Genomic DNA, 12,403 nt, shown 5'->3' with positions numbered 1-12,403 from the left:
GTGGGTGGGTGGCTGGCTGGCACCCTGTGGTGGCTGTCTGGCTGGCATCCTGTGGTGGGTGGCTGTCTGGCTGGTACCCTGTGGTTGGGTGGCTGGCTGGCTGGCACCCTTTTGTGGCTGGCTGGCAGGCACCCTTTTGTGGCTGGCTGGCACCCTGTGTGGTGGCTGGCCTGGCACGCACAGGCCCAGGGCCTGTGGCTGGAGAGCTGGTACAGTCAGGAGGAGGTCTCAGGCAGGGCCTATGGCTGGCTGGCTGGCTGGTACACACTACACAGTGGACTGTGTGGGACTGGGTTGCTGGCTGGCACCCGGCAGCTGTGGGTGGTGGGTGGCCACGGCAGTTGTGTTACAGAACAGAGAGATACAGAACATGTGTCAGAGTGTTTGTTGATCACTGTTATCAATTATCACAGAACAGAATACAGAACGTGTGTCAGACTGTTGGTCACTGCACTCACTAGATGTAGAAGAACTCTGTCCCGACTCTCCCGACCGCATCAGACTACAGTGTGGCCGTGGCGGGTAAAAGACACTGTAAGGAGGCAGAGGGAGGCGGCCTAAGAGCTGTCCAGTGCGCGATCACGTCCCGAATATCGGCAATATTGGTAAATCCAAAGGCCAATACAGATATATCGGGGCAAGTGCATATCGGCCCCCGATATATTGGTGTTGCCGATAATCGGTCGATCTCTAGTTCAAACAGAAGTTCTCGGAAATGACGTATTAAGTTCCCAGTCCCGACGCTTTTCGTCATCTACCGTGTGACGTCTTCAGGGGCCCCTCAGAAGATGTCACACGCTTGATGACGAAACGCATCGGAACTGGGAATGTAATACGTCATTTCCGATAGTTGCAACGCAGGTGGAACGCGGAACGGCGTCCCCTGCATGGAATCGGCTTTTAGCATAGCCAGCCGGCTGAATGAAGTTATTTTAAATGTGAGTGATCTATAAGTTTTTAATAAATGTTTTTGAAATATACTACGCCATGAGAAGTTATTTTATTCCTCTTATCTACTGGCATGAATATTGATTTGTCGATTGCTGGCTTTGATCTGTGGACCTGTCGAGGGGGACCCCAAAGATAAAGGAATACTACTGATTGGGTGCCTGATTTGACTACCTGTAATGGGGGTCAAATATATCTGGTAAGCAGTGTGTGCATAAGGATTTCGGTGGAGGACATTCTTTTTTCACTAAGCACGGGTGATCCACTGCTACTTGAAGGAAAAGGAGAAGCTGTTATTTATCACTTTTGGACTTGTTTTCACATATCATATAATTTTTCACAATTGTCACTATACCACGTTTATTATATCTTTGATTTACATAATCAATTTTTAGTTGTTATTGATATTCAGGTATTCTTTGTACAACCACTTTAAAGCTGAACTCCAGGCAGATCTAAAAGTACAAATTAATGTATCTTTCTCACCATTAATATATCATTAAATGTTTATTTTAAATGTAAGTAGTGTAAGAAACTGAATATGATATGGTATCAGCCTTTTGCAGTCCCTGTAAAGCAGAGCCCAGAGACAGGGACTTGTAAGCAGCACAAGGAGCCAATCAGTTGTGCTGCAATGCAAAGTCTGTGTTAATAGGAGGACAGCAAAGTGGCAGAGTGATAAGCTCATTGGTATCCAGTCACAGTATGGGGGTGAGAAGGATAACTGTAAGTGAAATTGAAACTGCAAAAGGACTGTGGCTTATGGCAGAGCTTTGTAAATCACAGGACTGGATAGACAAATCTTTCGGCAGGTGAGACAACTCTCATGTATTTATTTAATCCATGCATTTAGCTGCTTGCTTGGAATTTAACTTTACATGTTTTCTTTCTTTTAAATCCTAACTTCCCTTCTTAACACTTGCCTATACTATTAAAGCAGACATGTGATTACAGTTTAGGCCTGTTTTAAACTTGCTGAGTGCCTCTCATGCTTTTCTATCACAACCAAAAGAAGCATTTGCATAAAAAAGGTGCACTGCAGAACAGGAAGATTTAAGGGTTTGTATTTAGTGTTAAAGTAGTGACAGCAAGAGTACATTATTGATCCAAAATGATGAATTACATATTCTCGAGGAGGGCCTTTCACTTGTGTTTTACAATTCTGAAAGATAAACCGTTTTAAAACAGGAGAAATAAAAGAAAAGAAACAGCCCAGTTTGTAGCTGTTAGATATTTATTCCAAATTCATAATTTGGCACTTATTGGAATTATATTATATTCACAGCAAGCTTGCAAAATATATTTGATTTTATGATTAATCATAGTATTGATATGTGTGAATGACCGTGATCCGGTGATTAACAATGAGATTCTTCATCTGAGCTGAGACAGTAAAATGTCAGATAATTCTGGGGTATGTAGCTAGTTGGAAGATGACATATAAGGTATCTGGTATAGAATGTCATGGGAGGTCAAGAATAGGATCCATGTAATACTAGGAATATACATATATTAGTTTAAATAATGTTAGGATTTTGTGTAATCCCAGTCATAATTAATCGTATCTGTATGTATTTACTTAATGTTATACAAGTTATATAAGTTGGTTATATGTGTTACTTTTGTGTAAGATAAATGATGGTTATATGATGTAACATGACATCAGTCACATAAGAAACATTACAAGAATAGTGTTACATGTGGGCTTGTCAATCAAAGTCCATATATGACTTTATGAGATTAGTACCTCCTCTTGTATAGAATAACTGACGTTAGCAGAAGTTATGTATACCATACAAGGTTTTGAGCGTTGAGATTATGATGTCTACATGTAAGATAAATTGCCAGGAGATTAGGACTCACGGGCACACAGACACAGAGACTAGGGAAGATCACACACATCACTTCTTCTCCACACGAATCTATACATAGTCTTTTTTGACAACTTAAGCAGGTGTTTGTTCTCTGAAACCTAGAGACGTCATTTCCTGCTTCTAACTGTACTTGAAGATTTACACAGAAGCACATAAAGGAACACACATGTCTATACAGCCAAGATTTCAAGCAGGACACATTTATCAGAAGTATTGTTTTTATTCCTCATATTTTTACCTACACTGAACTGAACTGTCATACCTTTTACATTGTATTGTTGATGCCGAGTGTGTTTGAATAAAATCACACTTTGTTTTTAAATCAGTCTGGCTATCATCAATGCTAATCGTCCGGAAACGCCTAAAGAGATTAGAATGCTAGACATATTCTATATTTTACAGTAGCCTATGAATGCTGGATTAAAAATATATTCCTTTAATTTGGCGGAATTTATAAAATTAACCTATGCAGCCTTTCACAACACCTTTGTAAAATTATATAACATTGAAAATCCCTGAGGATCCCAAGTAAGCCTTCAGCTACAAAAAGGTGGTTTTAGGGCCCTTTCACACTGTTTATCATCATCAGCAGTAATCAGCACGGGTTTACAAATGGGCGTTCTTGTCAAACCAATCTCTTAACATTCTACGAGGAGGTGAGCTGTGAGCTAGATAGGGGCAGACCAGTAGATGTGGTGTACTTGGATTTCGCTAAGGCGTTTGATACAGTTCCCCACAAGCACTTAATTTATAAAATAAGGTCTGCAGGTATCGACAGCAGGGTTTGCTCTTGGATACGGAACTGGCTAAAAGGGCCTGTCCAAAGGGTGGTAATAAACAGCGCATACTCAGACTGGTCTGAGGTAGTAAGCGGGGTGCCCCAGGGCTCAGTCCTGGGACCAACCTTGTTCAATTTTTATTTATAAACAGCATTGAGGACGGGATCAGTAGTTCGTTATCAGTTTTTGCAGATGACACAAAATTGGCCAGGGCAATAACTGCACAGCATGAAGCAGATATCCTACAGAATGACCTGGACAAAATAACGGAGTGGGCAACGACATGGCAAATGAGGTTTAATGTGGAGAAGTGTAAGGTTTTGCACCTGGGGACTAAAAACATAAAAACACAATACACGTTAGGAGGGGAACCCTTGGGGGAATCAAAAATGGAGAAGGATCTGGGAGTCTTGGTTGATGATAGATTAGGCAACAGCATGCAATGTCAAGCGGCAGCTGCCAAAGCCAGCATAATATTAGCATGCATAAAGAAAGGGATGTATTCCAGAGATAAGACTATAATCCTTCCACTTTATAAAACTCTGGTCCGACTGCATCTGGAGTATTCTGTCCAGTTCTGGTCGCCAGTCCTCAGGAGGGATGTGTTGGAGCTGGAGAGAGTCCAGAGAAGGGCAACTAAACTGATTAGGGGATTGGAGGACCTTAACTATGAAGAGCGGCTGCAATCGCTCGATTTATTCTCCCTGGAGAAGAGACGCCTGAGGGGGGACATGATAGCAATTTATAAATATCTCAATGGGGATCTCAGCTTAGAAAAAAAGCTGTTCATTCGAAGGGATTGCATGAAGACAAGTGGGCATACAATGTGATTAGAGGACAAGCGTTTTAACCTCAGGCAACGTGGGGGGTTCTTTACTGTTAGGGCTACAAGATTGTGGAATTCTCTACCACAAGAGGTGGTTTCTGCGGGAAGTATGGTGGCTTTCAAAAGACTCTAAGGCCCCATTCACACTAGTGCGACTTGTCCCGCGATTTTGGACCGCAAAATCGCATGACAAGTCGTTTTCCATTATTTTCAATGAGCCCCATTCATATCAGTGCGTTTTGAAGTCGCACCGACTTCAAAGTAGTTCCTGCACTACTTTGCCACGATTTTAATGCATTTTGAGGCATATAGCCTTGCCCATGCTTTCAAAATCGCGGCAAAAATCGTGCCGCGAAATCGCGGCAAAATTGCATTGCAATAGTGTGAAAGGGGCCTTAGACTTACATCTCAAGGATCAGGACATTAAGGGCTATGTGAGATGATTACAGCCACACACACCTACACAGGTTGAACTGGATGGACTATTGTCTTTATTCAACCTCACCTACTATGTAACTATGTAACTATGTTTATCTCAGCGGGGGGATCGTTCTGCCAATCCCCTGCTGAGCAGGAGGATGACAGCTGTTCTCCGCGCTGTGTGCGGAGACACAGCTGTGAGGTCCCCATGCATCTCTATAGGGGAATCGGATGCGAACGGACCGTCGGTCCGTTCTCATCCGATACGATTCGCTGGGCGGATGGAAAGTAGGGTTTCCATCCGTCCAGATTTGACGGATTAGATTGTATCGGATGTCAGCGGACATTTCTCCGCTGACATCCGATGCCCCATAGATATGCATGGGGTGACCGTTCAGATCCGCCAAAAAAACTGACAGGGGGATCTGAATGGTCCGCCTGTGTGAAAGGGGTCTTAGTGCCGGTTCACATTAGTGCGATCACAGAGATCGCATGTAATTCAGAGCGCACTGCTCCTAAATTACATGCGATCTCTGTGCGATGCAAATTTCAGCCATACAGTTTGTATGGCTGAATTCGCACTGCAATCGCACTAAACACGCACATGACCCTTTTTTTTTTATCCGCAGCAGAATCGGATCGCATGGTGGTTCACACTAGTGTGATCCGATTCTGTGCGAACTTGCAGATCGCACTGCGATATGCGATCTCAACTGGGGGTGTTGTTAACTTTTAATTGACACCCCCTGCGTACCGCATATGGCAGTGTGAACTGCCAGGGGTGCGGATGCGATGCGGGAACAAGCTGCATATTCGCAGCATTCCAGCATCGCAGAAGTGTGCTTAAAAATCATCTGCAGACAAAATGTTTGTTTGTTTTCCAATGTTGAAAAAAAATAAAAGTATAAGAATTTCTGTCAGGCTTCTGTCGCTGCATGTAGCCCCTGGGAAGTTCTAACCTGCCTTTTTGTCCTAGTGACATTAGTCGCCAGGATAGAAAGTAAGGCAGAGTAAAAATAACTGCAGCAGTCACCAAACCTGAAGAAGAGGGCATATCTTCCAATATGTCCCCTTGTTCTGGTGAAAACTGTCAAAAGATGTAATAATAATCTTGTACAGGTTAATGGTTAGAGGAAATATGGTGGCCCTCCTGCAGACTGAGTTGGAGAAGCCTCTCCACTTGGGACAGAAATATTTATTAACAATATCCCTCAAGATAACTATGAAGATAAATAAAATCCACTTTTTCAGTCTGCTGGAACCTTGTACTAGTTTGTCTTATACACTGTTGTAGATGGTTGTTGGACAGTCTGAGGTGGGATGGGATCCCTGGTTAATCAAAGCATTGACTGGGTGGGCAGTGACCTGAGCCACCTAGGCTTGTCTAGGTGACTAATTGTTAAAGAGGAAGTAAAGCTTCCTCTGTAACTTGTACCTATAGGGAAGCATATGATAAGGCTTCCTTATAGGTACTGTAAATATCTTCTAAACATGCACCGTTTAGGAGATATTTACTATGCATACAGCCAGTGCCATCACTGGCAAATGTGCTCTAAAGGAACGGCCTCCCGTGCCGTTCCTTCAGTACCCTGTGCCGTGAACAGCAGCTCCCGCACTCCTGCCTATCAGATGGCCAGAGGACGCAAACCCAGAAGGAAGATGGGTAAACATGTCGGCCGTGTCAGCGGTGACAGCACTGCGGGGGCTTTGTTCTAAGGTAAGTAGTTCATAATGAGCTAGTATGCTATGCATACTAGCTCATTATGCCTTTGTCTTTGAGGTTTTTCTTTTTTTCTTTTTTTTTGGAGATTTACAACCTCTTTAATTAGCTTATTGTTTATGTCGGCTGTTGATTAGATAGTTTGCATTGTTTAGGGCAACATGATCAAGCTCTTACCTGATTTTGTGTGGTAAATATTTTGTGTGAATTTACAATAAAGTCAGTTCCAGTTTGCACCTAAACTAGTGTCGTCTGGTTCTTGTGTGCAATGCGCAGCTACAATACTTGGTTCCTGTCCTGATTCCAGACTGGAGGAAGCTGTATCTTGAGGGAGGCACCCAAGCTGGGTGCGTCACAGAGAGTAATTACTTCTACTCTTATTACAAATATACACTTTTTTTCTTTAATTTGAATAAAGTTTCCAGGCAAGAATTTTGTAAAAACCTATTGGGATAAGCACCTAATCATCTATCCCATTAACGTAAAGAACCTGTAGATATGATCAATTTATCGAGAGTTTGGTGGAAACAATGTGTACAATTAATCATAGCAGAGATATCCTTATGTGTTGAAATAGGCCAGTTGAAGGTCTATGCACTTGGTGCGGAGCTCCGGGCAAAAGATAAAAATTTTACCTAAAAATACCCCCAGGAAGGTCAGGGCTAGTGCATTTAACAAACGATAGCTTCTGAACTGTCCCCTGTTTCACTTACCTTTTAGAAGGAATACTTACCTTGAAAATGTCTTGTCTAGTGCTGCTATCTCAGGTGTGGGCAGCTGAAGTCGGATCGTCCTCTTTGGTGTCCTCTTCGGTGACATCGGAGTCCCAGAATGCCCTGCACCGGCCCTGCTCGTCACTTCCGGTGCAGGCGCGTCATCCCTGCACAGCTTCTGGGCATGCCGAGCCTGCACCGGAAGTGAGGACCAGGGCCGGTGCAGGCGCATTGATTCCTGGGATCGATGACGCTCATCTCCCAGGAGTCAATGCAAGGAGGAAGTGACGTTGGCGGTCGTGTCCGCAGAGGGAGGAAGAGGAAGGAAGGTAAGTATATTTTCATTAAAAACAAGGTAAGTGAAACAAAAAACAATTTTTAATTATCCAATTCTTTTTCAGGTTTGTGTAAGCTAGCGGACGGTGGAAAGTTCATTTTTAGGGTGGAACTCCACTTTAAATACATTCACCAAAATGGTATCTACAGGGTTCAAACAACCCATCAGGTGGACTGATGGGAATACAACTCATGGTTCTCTAAGTTCTGTGGTCCGTAGACTAAACCATGTCACACATCCAGCCACCTGTGAATGCTTCCAATTCTTAGCAAGAATTATTATACTATTATTATAATCATATACAACGTGCAACATTGTACACAATTGCTCACAGCAGACACAACCCTATGTGTCCGAAAAGGCCAGTTGAAGCTTTGTACACTTGGTGCTGTGTTTACTTCAAAGTTCAATATAACTTATATTCTTTTGAAATTGATTTGGGGAGTGGAGGTAATACAACACACAGGCCAAAGTGTAAACATTAAATGGAAGGCAAAACCACGCATAATATTGTCTACCATTACTCATTTCTTTATTCAACAAACATTCCAAATTCTTTTATACATTGACCAAAATGGTATACATAGTGCTCAAATAAACCTCCATGTGCAAAGGTTGAAAAATAACTTATGACTTTAAAGTTCACATGCAGTGAACCACCTGTGACTGATTCCAAATCTTAGCAAGAAAAAATAATCACCTAATAATATACTGTAATTCTATACACAGTAACTAATCATATTGAAATATGTCTTAATGAAAAGCACTAACAGATTTACAAACAGAACAGCATATCTTGCAAATGTGTTTATACGTAAAATGTCCACTTCAATAAGTTAGTGCTTTTGTTGAACAATCAATAAATGATGTCTGGGTGGACAACTTAAATTGCTTGCCAGGTTTCGCATTCAACAATTTTTTTTTCTTTTTAATTGTTGTATTTTCACTCTTTTCTTCCTGCTGCTTTATTATGATGTTCCTGTGCTCTTTATTCTTTTACGCTATTCATTTAATTTGGACAAAGGTAGAACAGATATGGCAATCGGAAACCCTAGATCTAAAGGGATTCAGGAATAGCAATATTTTTATTGCAAAGGTAGGGTTTATCCAATGTTTAAATTAAAATAAATTAATTACCTAAATCTGAACTCCAGGCAGATAGAAAAAAGAGTAGAATGACATAAAGATTAGTTCATCAGTGTGCTTCTTCTCCCTTTACTGTCCAGCCACCAGCTTGGGGATGGACAGGAATTATAAGTGTTAATTAACTGCAGCAGAAGGGAAAAGTCAGGTCTCTTGCCCTGCCAGACAGAAATCTGTTATGTAGCACAGCTGTGTTACTAGGGCTGGATGGACAGAAACACAAGGTCTCTTGGCAGGCAAAACAACTACCATATGTATTTAAACTGTGTATTTACCTGTTTTAAGAAGTTTAGCTTTAACACTCAGTTATAACATTTCAGCAAATGCATTGGCATGACCTGCTAATTTTAAAAATAAATTTATATTCAAGGATTTGCAAAAAAAATAAGTTTTATCATCATGATACATATATTTGACTTGTAATAGACTGTTTTTAATGTTTAATGCTATTCAAAGTTATTAGAGTTTATATTTTCTACATGAACTGGTGCCCTTCACATGAGATGTCCACAACCTGATGTATGCAATTACAGTATGTACATTTACAAAAAGATCAGTATTATGAGTTTTTCCTATCGATATACAACTTTCTGCATGTAGGAAAGGGCCAATATAGTTGCCTCTGGCTTTCACTTGTTTATGAGTCTGTTTGGTAAGTGCGACGACTGTCTCCAATTAGCTGTGTTTTCTCATTAGCGTTTGTTGGCTGCATCACAATAGGAGTATGACCATCTAAAAAACAAACAGGGAACATTAAATTAGTTTCACTTAAAAACATATACCATTTTATATGATTTATGGATTTTAATTATTGGTTTTAAAGTCCCTGCTAAACTAGCTAATAGATAAAGCAAATCTAAACACAATCACTAAAATATCATGTAAGCTTTAGCAATTTCATTTAATTTAAAATTTGTTTTCACATTTTTTAATCTTTGAAATTTCCATATTTTATTCAATGTCTGGTGATCCTACCCTGCAGGTCCCTGTTCAGGCACTTTCTGTTTCTGGAACTACTGACACACATTGCACAGGCATAGTCAAGTCCACTATTTATCTCTTTAAGTGACTAAAAGTCAGAGACTTTTGAATTGAACAGGTAAGTTTTAACTCTCTTTTATTTGGAGCCCTTTTTTACTTGGCTACAGAGCTTCTTTAACCACTTGCCAACTTACCACAGTACATATACTGCGGCGGGGCAGCATGTGCAGGCACAATCACGTACATGCGACCCCCCACATGACCACTGTGTCCATCATGTGACGCTATGCAATCACGAGATCGAAATGTTGTCAAAACTGTTATGAATTTGTTCATTTATTCATAACAGCTGCGTTCCCTTTGCTGTGATGGGCCCACAGTTAACACATGGTACCTGGGCCAATCACAGCACCCTGTACCATGTGATTAGCTGTAGTAGCCAATCAAAGATCACTAGTGATCACAACTATCATAAATGGTTAACCCATTCATGACTGTCAAAAACTTTGCTGTTACAATGACCTTCATTTTAACAGCAAACAAAATATAAAAAAAACCCTGATCACCCCCTGAGAGTAGTACAGTGTTAACTTATGGGGAAAAAAAGGTAAGTAAAAGTTTTAAAAAATTGAATGATTTAGTTATTTTTTAAAATACTGTCACCAGTGACATTGATCACATCCACATCAGTCATATCATGATGCTGTACTGCACCGATGACAGTGAACAAGTTGTGAAAGAAAAAAAAAAAACAGATTCCTTCATTTTCAAAAAAATAGTGACAAAAAATTTAAACTTCAAAAAACTTGCCATGCCTCTTACTAAATGCCTCAGACTGTGTACTTTCCAAAAATTGATAATTTGGGGGATATTTGTACATTCCTGGCATTTTAGGGACTCAAGAAATAAGATTCAGTAGATCAGGATTGATCAATTTTCAAATACATATACAATAGTTTGTAGACACAGTAACTTTAATGCAAACCAATAAATATAGACTTGTTGGGATTTTTTTTTTTTTTTTTTACCAAAACAAGATTTGATTTTATTGGATAAGTTTTATAACAGAAAGTAGAAAACATCAGGGTTTTTTTTTTACATTTTCAGTGTTTTTTTATTTATTTTGCAAAAAAATAAAAACCCAGTGGGGATTAAATACCACCAAAAGAAAGCTTGTGAAAAAAATATAAAAAAATTAATTTGGGTACAGTATTGCATGACTGCACAATTACCAGTTAAAATAGCACAGTGCTAAATAGCAAAAAAAATGCCCTGGTCATGCTGTAGCTTAAAGTGGTTGTAAAGGCAGAAGGTTTTTTACCTTAATGCATTCTATGCATTAAGATAAAAAATCTTCTGTGTGCAGCAGCCCCCCTTGGCCCCCCTAATACTTACCCAAGCCTCATCTACATCCATTGATGTTGCAGCGGTGTCTCTCACTCCTCGTGACTCCCCTCCTCATTGGCTGAGACAGCAGCGCGGCGCCATTGGCTCCCGCTGCTGTCATTCATAGTCAGTCAGTCAATGAGAAGAGAAAGGGACCGGGCTGTCTGAATGGACACATGAAGCTGTGACCCAGCTCTGGTGCCCCCATAGCAAACTGCTTGCTTTGGGGGCACTCAACAGGAGGGAGGGGCCAGGAGAATCAAACCCAAGAAGTGGAGGATCCGGGCTGCTCTGTGAAAAACCATTTCACAGAACAGGTAAGTATGACATGTTTGTTATTTTAACTAAAAAAAAAAAACAAGACTCTATAATCACTTTAGGTGGTTAAGCTAGTCAAACATTTCACAACTCAGTGAATGGTTATGGTCAGGGTTTTTTTTCTCAGAGAATAGGTGCAGGAACTCCCCCCTTCTGAGTCATCCCTTGTCTCCGCCCCCTACCCATCTCTAAGTACCATCCCTTGGTTCCACCCCCTACCCACCTCCCAGTACCGCCCCTTTCAGAGAATACAGAACCTAGTATAATTTTGTGGTGCTAAATAATTTGTATGTCATTTGTTAATGATAACATGAAAAGCAGTAGCAATAGTTCCCCTCTCCCCCCCCCAGCAGCAACACCCCCCCCCACTCCCCACAACAAAACTTCCCAACAGAGACCAGATGAGCCTAATGTAAATATACCACCACCTCTGAAAATCCCATCTTTAGAAAGAAATGCACACTCACTGAACTGTAAACTCCAATAATGCAGAGGTTACATAATGATTAATGATATTTTATCCAAATGACAGAATCCCTATCAAGAATGGCAGCTCCCCTTCAGCAGTCAGGGTGGTCTGATATCTCCAATTCCCAGAAATATAACTCTCCCCCAATGGATCACGAAGAGAAAGAATACTCTTCATAATAATAATAATGTGGCATATAACATTTTTTAAAAACTAGTACATAAAAAGCCAGCAGATATGGCTAACATACAACTCTGGGGAGGCGACAGTACCATGTTTGTGCACGCAACACATTTGGTCCAAAAGGACGACATCAAGGCTCACCTTACCTCTTCATTAATGAGGTCAGTAAATCTAGTGTAGAGTGGTAGCATTTCTCATGATAAATAAATAATAGTGAATAGAAAAATAAATAAATACATTTTCATTTAAATTGTAAAAAATACATAAAAATTGTGAAGTCCATATATAATCGCACACATGAATAGC

At 40.7% G+C, this 12,403-nt stretch overlaps 1 protein-coding gene across 1 annotated transcript in view; it reads right to left on the bottom strand.

Annotated features, from left to right (window-relative positions):
* Positions 1-9,397: 9,397 nt before the first annotated feature.
* DNAJC5B (DnaJ heat shock protein family (Hsp40) member C5 beta) overlaps positions 9,398-12,403 on the bottom strand; it is a gene marked incomplete at both ends in the record, with an annotated part of 286,870 nt that continues 283,864 nt past the window's right edge. The window contains one exon of the mRNA XM_082259806.1: positions 9,398-9,492. Coding sequence (XP_082115932.1) covers positions 9,398-9,492 — 95 coding nt within the window. The remainder of the gene's footprint in view (positions 9,493-12,403) is intronic.

Source organism: Pelophylax lessonae, assembly GCF_965119305.1.
Source record: "Pelophylax lessonae genome assembly, chromosome: 5".
NCBI classification, from domain to species: Eukaryota; Metazoa; Chordata; class Amphibia; order Anura; family Ranidae; genus Pelophylax; species Pelophylax lessonae.
The sequence above is the reverse complement of the archived record's forward strand: the minus strand, read 5'-3'. Positions and strand labels throughout refer to the sequence as shown.